Source organism: Bos mutus, chromosome 8, assembly GCF_027580195.1.
Source record: "Bos mutus isolate GX-2022 chromosome 8, NWIPB_WYAK_1.1, whole genome shotgun sequence".
NCBI classification, from domain to species: Eukaryota; Metazoa; Chordata; class Mammalia; order Artiodactyla; family Bovidae; genus Bos; species Bos mutus.
The window spans coordinates 110,850,636-110,866,475 of record NC_091624.1 but is presented as its reverse complement, the minus strand read 5'-3'; the positions used below and the strand labels follow the sequence as shown (position 1 = coordinate 110,866,475).

Here is a 15,840-nt window from a genome sequence, read left to right as displayed (position 1 = left end):
TCTTAAATGCACTTCAGTGGCCCAGCCACTGGATCTATTTTTGGCTGTCTTTCTCTAATTTCCTCAACCCCTCCTTCACACACACACATACACAACCCTTTCTTGTTCTAATAGAACTGGCTTAAGAGTAAGAATTTATGCTTTAGAGTTTTAGTTTTACCCACAGGAACCTTTGCAAATAGGGACATTTTCCCTGGCAAAAAGAAATGAGTAAGGGGCCTCAACCATACATGTTATTTTATTTTACATCAACTCCAGCTCTAATGGAAAAAGCACCAGCCAGGAAGATAAATTTGGAGCTGAGTGTGGGCTTCCTGTCACACCACTCACTTGGCCCCAGCGCCTCCTCACCTGTGAAATACACTTGACAACCCAGTCTCACGAGATGGCTGCGGCGACTGCCTGGGAAGCCCGGGTGAAGGTGCGCGGAGCACAGCCCGCTTGTGTGGAAAGCGGATTCTGAAGCTGGGGGATGCATTCAGATGCCTTTGGGTCCATACACTTTTCTATTTAGCATTTTGCAGACATCCTCAGAGCCCACTTCCTGAATAAGGTGCTGCCCTAAATGCTCTGAAAAGCAGGAAGTGTCACTGCCCTGCAGAAACTGAAAATTTGGAGGAAAAGGTAAATGCAAAAAAATGCAAGGCCATGTTTAATAAGCAAAGTCAGCCACAGGTAACACACGATAAAATCAGGGAAGACTCCACAGAACAGGTGCAGTCTGAGCTGACTCCAGAGTCTGGGAGGAAAGAGTGTAATTCTAGGTCACCTTCATTCTCGTGACTTGTTGTGTCTCTTCCTAAACTGATGCCTGGAAATCCAAATATTCTTCCTTTTTTCATGAGAATGTTCAATCTCTAACCTTGCACGACCAGTCACATTCAGGTCCATCCTCAATGAAATGCAGGAAGCCCAGTTAAGGAGACTTCGTGCTCTGGGAACACCGGGAGAGTTGGGAGGAACATTTCCCTCTGTGCTGCAGTACTCCAGCCCACTGTTCCAGCTTGTGTATGTGTTTCTGTCCCTCTGAGTGTCTGGGAGGTGGCCAGGGTCCTGCCCAGTGCTGCAGAAGTGGGTTTCTGTTATTTTGAAGGAAGGAGGAATTAGGGTCGTTTCCTGATGGGGTACCAACCACTGGCAAGGGATGGCACACGGCTGCACTCTGGAAGGGCGCAGACACTCCTGGGGGGAGGGGAACGTCAGGAGGGACCCCTGCACACGTGGCCTTGGAGCCATCAGTCAAATCCTGAGTGGAGGCTCCCCAGAGTCACGGAGGAGTCTGGGGATGGGAGTGGGTACGGAGGTGGGCACGGGTGGGTGACAAGTTCCCTGGGGCTGCAGTGTGGGGCTGTTGTGTGCGGGAGCCGAGAGGTTCAGGAGAGAGGAAGTCAGGCAGGAACCCCCACAGACAGCCTGGGATGGTGCGCAGAGCTCTGCTTACGCGGTTGAAACCTCTGGACTGTGATCTATTCTTAGTCACGGGCAGAGTCGCCGTGGACACTGACCGATGCGCCGAGGTTCAAGCGCTTGCTCTACCCCCACACACTCCTGCTCTGCCCCCGGGGTGGGAGGACGCGCTCTGCTGACGCCCTGCAGCGTGCTCAGGCCAGCCCCCTGGATGTGTGCGTAAATCCCGGTGTCCCGGGATGTTTTTCTCACGTGAACAGCATCCCCACTGTGCACCAGAGCAGAAAACCAGCATGGGAAACCCGGCTCTGGGTGGGGGGCACTTGAGGCAGAAGGATAGGTGTCGTGTCTGACCCGCAAGGGACCTCTCTGGCTGCGGGGACAGCTCGCTGGGGGTGGGGAGGCTGGCGGGGGGGGGGGGGGGGAGGAGCATCAAGGAAGCAGGAGCAGAGGCTGAGATAAGGGTACCCGAGGAAGGTGTTGCCGGGAGCAGAGGGACTGAAGGACACGCTCCTGGAAGGTGGGAGACGGTGGGTCAATCACCCCATGGTGCTGTTTGTCTCCAAGCCATTGAAATCGTTCAGGACGTTCTTGCAGACAGGAGTGACAGGTGAGTGGGTGCGGGGTGTTCAGAACTGAGTCAGTGAAGACCAGGGACCCGTGCCCCAAAGTGACAATATGCCCATGAATGAAGGCCCAGGACTCCTGGAGGGTATCCTCACAGGGCTCCAAAAATCCTCAGTTCCCTAGAGATCTAGGAATCCCAATGACATTGAAACTACGCTAAGTCATTCACTGAAACCCACCTACTGGCAGGCACCAGTCAGGCCAGCTGTCATTTCAAAGTCGAAACTCTTGAGGCTCCCAGGTGGTTAGTGTTCGGGTGACACGAGGCAGAGGAGAGAAAGGACTTAAGAGTGGGTGCTGAATAAGGATCAGCATGGGCTTACTGACCTTGGCCCCTAGGTCAGCTATGAAGAGATGAAATATGCACTGATCCATGCACCTATTGATATGAGATGATTAAGATGTTTTTATCAACTTTATGAGCAATCTGTGAGTCTTCCAGTCTGTATTCAGTTCCAGATAATTCTGAAATTTTTCTGTCACTTGAAGAAATCCATTCATTATTCACTCAGGGGAGTAGGTTCTGGAACCAATTTTAAATTTACAAATTACTCATAACCTTCTGCATAGTGAATTGATGAAGCAGTTTGTTCTGTCTTTTTAAAAGGGAGTATGTTTCATTCCCCTGTCAAAATCTAAATTCACAAATGAGTAGAAGTGAAGATCATATTCTGCTTACCTTGCGGTAAGAATTCAAGTGGAAATGACAGGCATTAGGACTTATTTTTAAGTGACGCTATGTCTAAATCTGTCAATTTTCAAGGCAAAAAAAAATTTTTGTGGATAGATGCATTATTTTTTATGTCACATTGGAAAGTGTCCACTTTTTCAAAATTTCCAATTTGCTCTAAGATGTGAACAAATTAGGAACACATATATTAAAAGGGACTTCACTTTAAGAGGCATACATTCTGAAAAATACCTAACATAACAGTCTTTCACTCTTGCCAATGCAGGAGATATTAGAGATGCAGGTTCGATCCCTGGGTTTGGAAGATCCCCAGGAGGAGGGAATGGCAACCCACTCCAGTATTCTTGACTGGAGAACCCCATGGACAGAGGAGCCTGGTGGGCTACAGTCCATGGGGTCCCAAAGTCAGACACGACTGAAGCAACTAAGCAACAACAACATCTAAGAGAGCAGGTCTCAAGTTTCCTCATCAGAAGAAAGACAGACCATGTGAGGTGGCAGATGTGCCAACTAACTGTACTGAGGGGAGCACTTCACCACACACACAGACATATCACATTGTGCACAAGGCCACATGTCAGTTACATCTCAATGAAACAAGGAAACATGACCATTAAAAGAAGAGGGCAGCATTCCAAGGAACCCTAAGTAGGTACCTTACATGAAACAATGTTGCTGACTCCAAGCTTAACTGAAACATAATAATTGATATGAAATGAATATAATGATTTAATATGCTATATAAGTGGGCATGAATGACAAGAGCTCGCTAGAAAACTGTTGTTTGAATTACTGACTATTCACAATTTCTTTTTTACATTTAGTGTTGAATTTACTTCTAAAACATTTTTAGTGTTTTCTAAGACGAATAGATAAGGAGAGTACTTTAAGTGGCAAAAGAGACAAGAAGTGTAAACAGAAAGAAATAATTTTTGCATTATGTTGTAAAAATACGTTGTATTAGTAGTCTGTGTGAGGATTTAAAAAAACTATGAAGAAAAAACTGTGGATTTTTATTTCACATACAAATTTTGTCTAATAAATCACTATAGACAGTTCAAGAGGAGAAGGGGGCAACAGAGGGTGAGATGGTTGGATGGCATCACTGACTCAATGGACATGAGTTTGAGCAAAATCCAGGAGATAGTGGAGGATAGGGAAGCCTGGCATGCTGCAGTCCATGGGGTCACAAAGAGTCAGACACAACTTAGCGAGTGAACAACTTTCCTTATGTATTACTTTTAGAGCTCTGTGTGTGTGTGCCTTTTTTTTTTTCTTTTGCAAAATATATGAATAGTTTTATTTTATAGCACTCACTCCAGTCGGAATTCTGGAGGACCCTAGTCCAGCCAGGAATGAAATGCTCTGCTTTGTGATGGACGTTTGTACCTTCAGAGATGAGATGGCCTAGGCTACTTACTCATATGTAACAATATGTCTCACTGTTTCCAAATACATTTTCTCTTTTACACTTTTAAGACAGGAACAAACTGGGAGACTGGGACTGACACATAAGCAGACGGCCAGTGGGAAGCGTCTGTAAAGCACAGAGAGCTCAGCTCGTGCTCTGTGACGGCCTGGAGGGGTGGGATAGGGGGTTGGGAGGGAGGTTCAAGAGGCTGTATGTATATATATGTAGCTGATTTACTTCATTGTACAACAAAAACTAACAAAACACTGTAAAGCAATTATACTCCCATAATTAAAAAATAAATAAATAAGACAGTCCTTTGTCTGAGAGCTTGCAGCAAGACCGAGGTCACCAGGCAATGAATGGCATTGTCACCCAAGACCTGTGCAACAGCCTTCTAACTCCTACAATGAACATGCCTCAATGAGCCTTTAGTTTTCCCAATGAAAAACTGAGAAAAAGCTACGCAGACAAAAGGGACTTAGTAAAAGACAGTGACAAAGAGCAGAGAATAAATTTCACATTTAAAGGCAGGGCTTATCTTTCAAAAGTTTAAATCTTAAATTGCTTTAGGATTATAAGATTCAAAAGAAAATAACTGAGGTGAAGAGAACTCAATCTAGGAGTTTAACTTAGAGTCTGCTTTCTGAACTCAATTTAGTGACTGAAAGAAAAACCGAAGTCTATTTTCTTAATAGAGTTTCATTCTCAGGGGTGATAGTGAATAGGGAAATAAAACTCATATCGTCTCCTATGCAATAGTGTATAGAAATGAGGGTTGGCTCAAGAAAAGTAAGTTCTGGGTCATCGCCAATAAGCTTGAGATATCCCTCATAACTCAGCTGGTAAAGAATCCACCTGTAATATAGGAGACCCCAGTTCAATTCCTAGGTCATGAAGACCCGCTGGAGGAGGGATAGGCTACCCACTCCAGTATCCCTGGGCTTCCCTTGTGGCTCAGCTGGTAAAGAATCTGCCTGCAATGCAGGTGACCTGTGTTCGATCCCTGAGTTGGGAAGATCCCCTGGAGAAGGGAAAGGCTACCCACTCCAGTATTTTGGCTTGGAGAATCCCATGGACTGTATAGTCCCTGGGGTCGCAAAGAGTTAGACACAACTGAGCGACTTTCACTTTCACTGATTCAGAAGTGAACTGGACATTGGAGTGCAGACACACTGTGGGCATCCTAAGGTCCTAAACTATGTCCGTATTCTAATCACACATCTGTCCATCTAGGATTTAAAAAGAATGTTTCACAGACACGTTTGTGCCTCTGAGTATAAAAACTTATTAATATCGGTCAAGTGGAACACAAATTGAATTTAATTCTTAGCTTTAACACAGGTGAACAGTGCTCTTACTCCCCCAAAATCTTTTCATTAATCTTTTGGCAGTGGTATATGCATGTTTCTTAAGACTAGAAACCAGGCTCATCAATTAATTAATTTTCTGCTCTTAGACCATGGGCCCCAGAATGTTGTGTGTTCAACAGAATTGCTCTGCGAAGCTGCCTGCTCAAGGGCCCAGAGACTCGTCACCATGGGAAGGCTCTTTGCCCATCATTTCTGGGCAAACTCACAACAAACGGGGGGAGCTCCCCTTCTCAGCACACCTGAACTGGTGGTTACTGCTTGGCGTGTGCTCCTACCCAGCCCAGTGCTGCTGGCTCGGGCTCAATAAGGGATGCAGAGTCACTCTACTATTGGCACATGACAGAGTGTAAAAGGAGGGGCTTCGGAAGCTCATGTCTTCCTCTGCACCTGCAAGTTTCTGCCAAAAACCCTCCACTCTACCTGCATCATCTAGATTTTTGTGAATTTCGATTCTAGATTCAATATTTCAATTTTCTATAATATGACTTTAGGGCCCCTGAATTTTTTTTTTTAAAGCTGTAGTGGTAACTGCCACTTCTAACTCATTGTTTATTTTTTATTGGGGTATAGTTGCTTTACAATGTAGTGTTAGTTTCTTCTGTACAGTGAAGTGAATCAGCCACGTGTGTACATATACCCCTCCCTCTGGGACCTCCCTCGCCTCCCCCTCCCACCCCTCTAGGTCATCACAGAGCACCGAGCTGAGCTCCCTGTGCTCTACAGCAGCTTCCCACTGGCTATCTGTTTTACACATGGTACCTGAAGCTCCAATCCTTTGGCAACCTGATGTGAACAGCCAACTCATTGAAAAAGACTCTGATGCTGGGAAAGATTGAAAGCAAAAGGAGAAGAGAGTAGCAGAGAATGAGATGGTTGGATGGCGTCACTGATTCAATGGACATGAACTTGGGCAAACTCCAGAAGATGGTGGACAAGGAGGCCTGACATGCTACAGTCCACTGGGGTCACAAAGAGGCAGCCACGACTTAGTGAGGAACAACAAACAACCATTTATACATGTCAACGCTACTCTGTCAGCTTGTCCCCCTTCCCCTCACCCCGATGCGCACAAGTCTATCTCCTACATCTGTGTCTCTATTTCTGCTCTGCAAATAAGTTCGTCTGTATCATTTTTCTAGATTCCACGTATATGTGTGAATATTTATTTTTTTCTTTCTGGCTTAGACCTAAATATAAGACCAGACACTATAAAACTATTAGAGAAAAACCTAGGAAAAACATGTTCTGACATAAACCACAGCAAGATCTTTTTTGACCCACCTCCTAGAGAAATGAAAAGAAAAGCAAAAATAAACAAACGGGACCTACGTAAACTTAAAAGCTTTTGCACAGCAAAGGAAGTCATAAACAAGAGGGGAAGATATCAGTCAGAATGGAAGAAAATATTTGCAAATGAAGCGACAAAGGATTAATTTGTAACTCATTTAAATGGCAGAGAAGGCAATGGCACCCCCCTCCAGTCCTGTTGCCTGGAAAATCCCATGGACGGAGGAGCCTGGTAGACTGCAATCCATGGGGTCGCTAAGAGTTGGACATGACTGAGCGACTTCACTTTGACTTTTCACTTTCATGTGTTGGAGAAGGAAATGGCAACCCACTCCAGTGTTCTTGCCTGGAGAATCCCAGGGACAGGTGGGCTGCCGTCTATGGGGTCGCACAGAGTCAGACACGACTGAAGCGACTTAGCAGCAGCAGCAGCAGCATTTAAATGGAATGAAGCCCCATAATAGGGTTCTCTTTTCAGTTTCTAAGTAGTCTCCAATTCCTAAGAAAATGCTTACTGTTTACTAAGAAGACATGTATTTATTTGATTCTTACACTTTTCTACTATCAGTTCTAGTTTCTCAGTTTCTAGATCCCAATACAGGAGAGAACAGGGGATTGAAAAGAACACAACTAAGTCGCCGCAACTGACATACAAATAACACATCTGTTTAAAATACCCATGTGTGTGTCTTAGAGTAATTCAAACATATAGAATGTACTTTTGTCTTTATTTATATGAAAAACACGCTGAAGTCTTTGGTGAGAATTACCCAATTCCTCTCTCTCTTTGACCCTCCCCATCAGGTTCAGGGTACCATCTTCCCAGCTCCGAATTTCAACCCCGTGCTGGATGCTGAGTTGCTGGGAGGTGCACTCCAGGGATTCGGTGAGCCTGGGGATGTCTAGCTCCTTTGGGGTCATTTTTTCTGTGTTTTCACCTTATTTTATGACTGTATGTGCATGCTCACTCAATCATGTCTGACTCTGCAACCCCATGGACTGTAGCCCACCAGACTCCTCTGTCCATGGATCCTCCAGGCAAGAATACTGGAGTGGGTTGCCATTCCTTCTCCAGGGGATCTTCCCAACTCAGGGGTTGAACCCGCTCTCCTGCACTGCAGGCAAATTCTTTACCATCTGAGCCACCATGGAAGCCCTACAGAAGGGAAACACAGATTCAAACAAAAAGCTGGGCAAAGAAATAGAATAAAAAAAATAGAAAATATAAACAGAATTGCTTTTCACCATTGCACATCTGATCAATATATTTTTGCCTTAAATTCTTAAGTGTCTCACCACTACTATTCAATGAAATTCTTAAGTCAAAAACTTCATCTGGGATAAGCATCCTTTCTCACTGTCTGTTTTCTAGCCTGTTTCCTTTGCGACCTCCATATCCGGCTAAACCAGCCCTATTTCTGCTGTTTCCCAGGGGCAGCTCCTCTACATCCTGCAAACTGGCCCAGCAACCCCCACCCCACCCCACTGCTCCCCCACCCCACCTGGAAGGCTGTTTTCTTCTCCCATCCACTTGGCATTCAAATTCTCATCTTTCAGGAACCCCCTCAAGTGAGCCGTCCTCTTTATAGCCCTTCTTTATCCTCCAGACTCATCAGGCCAGACACCTCCTTCTGCACGGCCCTGCCCCCACCCCCACTCACCCAGCCTGTCCACCTCGGTCAACTGCAGATCAGTCTGTGAGCTCTCAGGGTGGGGAGGCGGGGTCACCCACCTTAGAAGTGGATGTCCAATGAACGAACAAGAGTTTAGGAAAGAAATGTAGAGAGAAGGGGGAAGTTGTTGAGTTTTTTTAAAAAAAGGATTTAATCCTTAGGATTCAACACAGAGCTGTGAGACGTCAACCTGTGCGAAGGAGACTGCTGGTGAGCAGGGAGATAAACACTGACACCAGAACATTTGCACCAAACATACAAAGCCTTTCAGGAGAAAGCGAACTGTCAGCTTGGAAGACAAGGTTGCTTTTATGAGAGCGATACTATGTGTATGTGTGTGTCTGTGTGTCTGTGTGTTTGTGTGTGTGTGCGTGTGTCCACTAGCAGGACCCCAGAGGAAAACAATCAAGAACTTGAATATGCTCTGAAGTCCACTTTAAGAATCTGCACTGCTTCCATTCCTTTTGAAATATCAATCATCACTAGAAAAATCTAAAGGCAGGGTAATAGAAAGTTATGGATGAACTCTTCCTTCTGGAGAATATTTTGCTTTAAAACTATAGATCAGAGAAATCTACTCATTGAAAAAAAAGTTTTTTTCTTTGCACCAGTTTCAGTTTTCTTGTCATTGCAATTTTAGGGTCAGAATTCAGATTCACTTCGACCCTTGCAGCTTTTTGCTTGTCAGTGTTTTAGCTGAAGGATTCCAGGAGGTTCTGCATGTGACAGCTCAGGCATGCTTCAGGGTGATAGAGCAAGGACACAGGTCAACACGCTTGGATGCTCCTGGCAAAGTTCAACCAAAAATGACAACTGCGAGTGTTCTCCTTGGCTACTGTGGGTTCTTTCCAGCTTTGCTGAGACATAACTGACATACAACAGTGTAAGTTCAAGGTGTATGTACACATGATGATTTGACATGCATGTTGCTAAATGGTTAACCCAGTAAGGTTAGCTTACACATCCTTCTCATCGCATAATTACCATTTTTGTTATTATGCTGAGAACATTCACTGATTACTCTCTCAGGAGCTTTCAACTATGCAATGCAGTACTGTTAACTGTAGTCTTTTCCTTTGCAGAAGCTTTTGAGTTTGATGTAATCCTACTTGATGATTTTTGACTTGGCTCTGTGTTTTATTAATACTTAGAAAAATCAGAAAGCAAAAATATGGTCTGATGCAAATGAAAGGGAGTTGTTTTAATAAAATGTGTCTTACAGTGTGTAACAGTTCACCGAGGAAAAGCAGTGCCTCCCAGGTAACGTCTCTAACAGTGCACTTGCCAAGCCCCAGCTGTGACCAGCTGCTTCCCCCGCCCATGCACGCTTAGAACACAGAGTACCTGTGTTTATTTTGTCTCAGTTAGCACATGTAACTTCCAGACCATCCCTGTCAGATCCTGGACAACGGGAACTATCTTTGACCTACATGCCTAAATCATGGCAAAGCTGCCCACAAGACAAAACGAATCTCTGTGGGACCCTCGGTGCTACTTAAATTAGATCCACCACTACCTGCCTCTGCCCTTACTCAGCAATAATGTGGTGTGAGCTGTAGAGTGTGTGTAGACACTATTTATACAGGTGGAGGAAGTGTCCCTTTACACCTTGTGGCTGAGTTTTCCTGTGTCTCCCTGGAAGTAACCATTCAGTATCTACTAACTCATGTTCATGGTGACTTTGTAGAAACACATCATGAATAACAAGAATCAACCATACATCATACAAGCCCATAAAACTGGTAAGGATCATTACGCTATGCTTTTCTGTTAAACCATCAAGTAGGAATTATTTAGGAATTCCTGGCCCTAATGCAATAGGACAAGAAAGAGAAAAAGACACACTGTCTAAAGAATAAGTCAAAATTCTTTGTTTCTGCAGCAGACATTATCAGCAAATTTCAAAATCCAAGGTAATCCAGTAAAAAATTATTAGAAGTGTGAGAGTTCAGGAGAAGGAAATGGCACCCACTCCAGTGTTCTGGCCTAGAGAATCTCATGAACAGAGGAGCCTGGTGGGCTGCTGTCCATAGGGTCGCACAGAGTCGGACACGACTGAGCAACTTAGCAGCAGCAGCAGCATGAGAGTTCAATAATTTTTCTGAACACAAGGTCCACATAAAGTTCAATATCATCTATTTCATTAAGGAATTATTCTGTTAAGACCAAAATAAAAATAATATAATTTGAAATATTGATAGAAATACAAATATGAATAATTTTAACCAAATAAAGTTTCTTGTAATTTACAAAAACTATACAAATGTTTACTAAGTCTTTTAGAAAAGAAAAACACATAAATAATTCAACAGATATGTTAGTGACTTCTCTAAATTGATTCCTAAGTTTACAGTTATTTTAATTGATATTTGAATAACATTTTTGAGATCCATATGAAAATATTTTTAAATACTTCTAAAAGAATAAATGAGCCAGAATTGCTATGAACTTTGAAAAATGGAGAGTAATTCAGAGAGGTGTATTGTGGATAATTCCAACAGGATAACAACAAAAATCACATTATAATAATTATGTGTGATGATAGCAAAAATCAGTATGTATATATAACTGAAAAATCTTATTTGTTGTTCAGTTGCTTGACTCTTTGCCACCCTATGGACTGCAGCACACCAGGCTTCACTGTCTATTACCATCTCCTGGAGCTTGCTCAAACTCATGTCCATCAAATCGGTGATGTCATCCAACCATCTCATTCTCCGTTGTTCCTTTCTCCTCCTGCTCTCAATCTTTCCCAGTATCAGGATCTTTTCCAGTAAGTCTGCTCTTCACATCAGGTGGCCAAAGTATTGGAGCTTTAGCATCAGTCCTTCCAATGAATATTCAGGATTGATTTCCTTTAGAATTGACTGGATTGATCTCTTTGTAGTCCCAGGGACTCTTGAGAGTCTTCTCCAACACCACAGTTCAAAAGTATCAATTCTTCAATGCTCAGCCTTCTCTATAGTCCAACTCTCACATCCGTATGTGACTACTGGAAAAACCATAGCTTTGACTAGATGGACCTCTGTTAGCAAAGTAATGTCTCTGCTTTTTAACATGCTGTCTAGGTTTGTCATAGCTTTTCTTTCAAGGAGTAAGCGTCTTTTAATTTCATGGCTGCAGTCACCATCTGCAGTGATTTTGGAGCCCAAGAAAATAAAGTCTGTCCCTGTTTCCACTGTTTCCCCATCTATTTGCCATGAAGTGATGGGACCAGATGACATGATCTTAGTTTTTTGAATGCTGAGTTTTAAGCCAGCCTTTTCACTCTCCTCTTTCACCTTCATCAAGAGGCTCTTTAGCTCCTCTTCCATTTCCACCATAAAGGTGATATCATCTGCATATCTGCGGTTATTGATACTTCTCCCAGCAGTCTTTTTTTCAGTTTGTGCTTCATCCAGCCTAGCATTTTGCATGATGTACTCTGTCTGAAGGAAATCAGTTCTGAATATTCACTAGAAGGGCTGATGCTGAATCTGTAGCTCCAATACTTTGGCCACCAGATGCGAAGAACTGACTCATTGGAAAAGACCCTGATGCTGGGAAAGATTGAAAGCAGATGGAGAAGGGGACAACAGAGGATGAGATGGTTGGATGACATCACCGACTTGACAGACATACATTTGAGCAAGATCCAGGAATTGGTGATGGACAGAGAAGCCTGGCATGCTGCAGTCCATGGGGTCACAAAGAGTTGGACAGGACTGAGGACTGAACTGAACTGAACTCTGCATATAAGTTAAATAAGCAGGGTGACAATATACAGCCTTGATGTATTCCTTTCCCAATTTGGAACCGGTCTGTTGTTCTATGTCCAGTTCTAACTGTTGCTTCTTGACCTGCATACAGGTTTCTCAGGAGGCAGGTAAGGAAATACGGTATTCTCATCTCTTTGAGGATTTTCCAGTTTGTTGTGATCCACGCAGGCAAAGGCTTTAACATAGTCAATGAAGCAGAAGTAGATGTTTTTCTGGAACTCACTTGCTTTTCTACAATCCAATGGATGTTGGCAATTTGATCCTCCACCTTTTTTAAATTCAGCTGGAATATCTGGGAGTTCTAGGGTCACTGTGTGAAGCTTAGCTTGAAGGATTTTGAGCATAACCTTGTTAGCATGTGAAATAAGTGCAATTGTGTGGTAGTTTGAACATTCTTTGGCATTGCCTTTCTTTGGGATTGGAATGAAAATTGACCTTTTCCAGTTCTGTGGCCACTGCTGGGTTTTCCAAATTTTCTGGCATATTAGTACAACACTTTCACAACATCATCTTTTAGGATTTGAAATTAGCTCAGCTGGAATTCCATCACCTCCTTTAGCTTTGTTCATAGTAATGCTTCGTAAGACCCAACATCAATATTTTAGGAATCAGTGAACTAAAACAGACTGGAATGCATGAATTTAATTCAGATAACAATCATTTTACTACTGTGGACAAGAATCCCTTAAAAGAAATGGAGTAGCCCTCACAGTCATCAAATGAGTCCAAAATGCAGTACTTGGGCGCAATCTCAAAAACTACAGAATGATCTCTGTTCATTTCCAAGGTAAACAATTCAATATCACAGTAATACAAGTCTATGCCCCAAACACTAACGTCAAAGAGATCGAAGTCTATGAAGACCTACAAGACCTTCTAGAACTAACACCAAAAAATAAATAAATAAATAAAAATGATGTCCGTTTCATCATAGGGGACTAGAATACAAAAGCAGGAAGACAAGAGATACTTGGAGTAACAGGCAAGTTTGGCCTTGGAGTACAGAATGAAACTAACAGAGTTTTGCCAAGAGAACACACTGGTCATAGCAAATGCCCTCTTCCAACAACACTAGAGACAACTCTACACATGGACATCACCAGATGGTCAACACAAAAAAACCTTCTGCTGCTTATTAAAGCTACATTCATTTTGGATCACTTGGTCAACAGACTCCTCTGGAACCATCTCACATACCCTGGGTCCAGGACGTAACCCGGGAGGCTGGGCACCCTGCTGCTCGGTGCCACTTCACTTCAGGCTACGTCTTTGTCACAAATCTGAAATTCCAGTCTTTGAAGAAGATTCTCTGCCTCCCCACCTCCACTCTGCCGCTGCCAGACCCTCTCTCTCACATGAAAAGACACCCCACCCCACACTGGATCTTCAGAGACCCACCGTGCACCTTTACCCAATCCTCACCCTTGCTCACTGCACGTTTCCACAGCCAACTCACTACCTTCCTATGAGCCCAGCATTTCCAGGATGGCGTTAAATCCCCAAAACATGATCTGCTTAACATCCCAGTGCTTCAACTCGCTTTTATACTCATCTCCATCATTTGTCAGAGAAAAACTGTACCGCACACAACTCAACAGGCCAGGATGCCCTTACCAAAGGAGAGAGACTGGCCCCAGCTCCTCTGGGACAAAGGCGGGTAAGGTCTGAGCCCTGGGCTGAGCTAGTGAGTGGTTCAGAGGATGCAGGTTGGGGGCCCGGTCATGCAATGAGGATATCTAAGTCTGCCCACTGGTGCTGAGGGTGCATCCTGCCACAGGGCCCGGGGACAGCAACTGTCTTACTCAGCGGGTTCAAAGGGGTATGTCCTAAGCCCTGAGGAAGGCATTTCTAGCCTTCCAGCAAGTGGTTGGGAGAAGATTTACATCTCAAAGGAATAAAGAAAGAATTTACAACCACAGATTTTCCAAAGTAAATGCTCTCAGAAAAAAAGAAAAGAAAAGATCCAAGGCTTATGATAAGAAGAAGTCTATCTAAATATTGGTCAAGTTGAGGGGCACCTGAGGTCTTCCTGGTCACTACTGTAACTGCGTGTGTGCATGCTAATCTGCCCAGTCGTGTCCGACTCTTTACGACCCCATGAACTACAGCCCACCAGGCTCCTCTGTCCATGGGATTCTCCAGGCAAGAAAAATGGAGTGATTTGCCATTTCCTGCTCCAGGAGATCTTTCTAACCTGAGGATCGAACTTGCATCTTTTATGTCTCCTGCACTGGCAGGCAGCTTTTTATCACCACAATTATAGCTAGATCTCCCTGCAGCGATTGTACATCCAGGCATTTTACCAGGTCGATGGGTTGGTGGAGGAGGAAGCGCAGGCCTCAGAGCCTAGGAGCAGGGCCTCTGTTACAAGCAGGGGCCTGATTCCCTTCTCTCACAGCTCCCTCCCCCAAGGCTCTTGCTTTTCTGGAGGGTCTGCACTGAGTAAGGGGCAGATGGGCCCCTGAGCAGAGCAGCTGGAGTTTGTCAGGTGGGTTAAACTGGAGCTGTGTCTTCCCTGATACTCCAAGGACAGAGTTAGTGGCAGGAGCTGAGCTCTGCAGAAGTAAGAGAGAGGATGAGCACCTCTGTCACTCTTGAGGTCAGGGAGACTAGACCCCGCTCCACCAGGGACAAGTGTACAAGAAGGCTCCTCAGGGGTCAGAAAGGGAGGGGCACCATCCCATGATGTTGTTGTTGAGTCGCTCAGTCACGTCAGACTCTTTGCAACCCCATGGACTACAGCACACCAGGCTTCCTTGTCCTTCACCAACTCCTGGAGCTTGCTCAAACTCACGTCCATTGAGTCAGTGATGCCACCCAACCATTTCATCCTCTGTCATCCCCTTCTCCTCCTGCCTTCAATCTTTCCCAGCATCAGGGTCTTTTTCAATGAGTTGACTCTTTGCATCAGGTGGTCAAAGTGTTTGAGCTTCAGCTCCAGCATCAGCCCTTCCAATGAATATTCAAGGTTGATTTCCTTTAGATTGACTAATTTGATTTCCATGCTGTCCAAGGGACTCTTGAGAGTCTTCTCCAGCACCACAGTTTGAAAGCATCAATTCTTCGGTACTCAACCTTCTTTATGGTCCAGTTCTCACATCATAATAAGTGCTGTCAGACTTCCCACAGTCTTCTGTGCTAGAATCCATCTTGGCTAAAAGGTGAGCATGTATATGGGGAGGGCCCTGGGACAGGTCAGATGTGGGGAGAGAGGCGAGATAACTGGCCAGAGCGGAACAGAGCCCTGGAAGAAGTGCCCCACATCAGTGATTTAAATCACATCTCTGGCACACTCCTCATTAGGGACCTTGCTGCTCTCTTCTCTAGGTCTGTGTTTCTGCTTTGCTCCTGCTCTACATGAACTGCTTCTTTGTTCGCTTTGTACTAACTGTGCTGCCAATAAACTCTGTGCCTGCTTCACCCCATTTCTGTGGGGAATTCTTTCTCCAAAAAAAGCCAAGGACCCTGGTGATCTCACCTGCTGTTGGAAGGACCAGAGCAGTGACTTTCCTCTCAATGCACATCTGTTGTAAGTCACTGGGAGCCGTGTGGTGAGAAGGACATGGGGTCTGTTCAAACTAGATCAGTGTGGAGTTCAGGGAAGCCTTTTGCT

At 44.4% G+C, this 15,840-nt stretch overlaps 1 protein-coding gene across 1 annotated transcript in view; it reads left to right on the top strand.

The window, feature by feature from the left end:
* The first annotated feature begins 385 nt into the window (after positions 1-385).
* The window catches only part of ANXA10 (annexin A10), a 42,670-nt gene continuing 27,215 nt past the window's right edge, over positions 386-15,840 (top strand). Inside the window, exons 1-3 of the mRNA XM_070374954.1 lie at positions 386-421; positions 1,477-1,626; positions 7,601-7,682. Of these exons, the coding sequence (XP_070231055.1) occupies positions 386-421; positions 1,477-1,626; positions 7,601-7,682 (268 nt within the window). The remainder of the gene's footprint in view (positions 422-1,476; positions 1,627-7,600; positions 7,683-15,840) is intronic.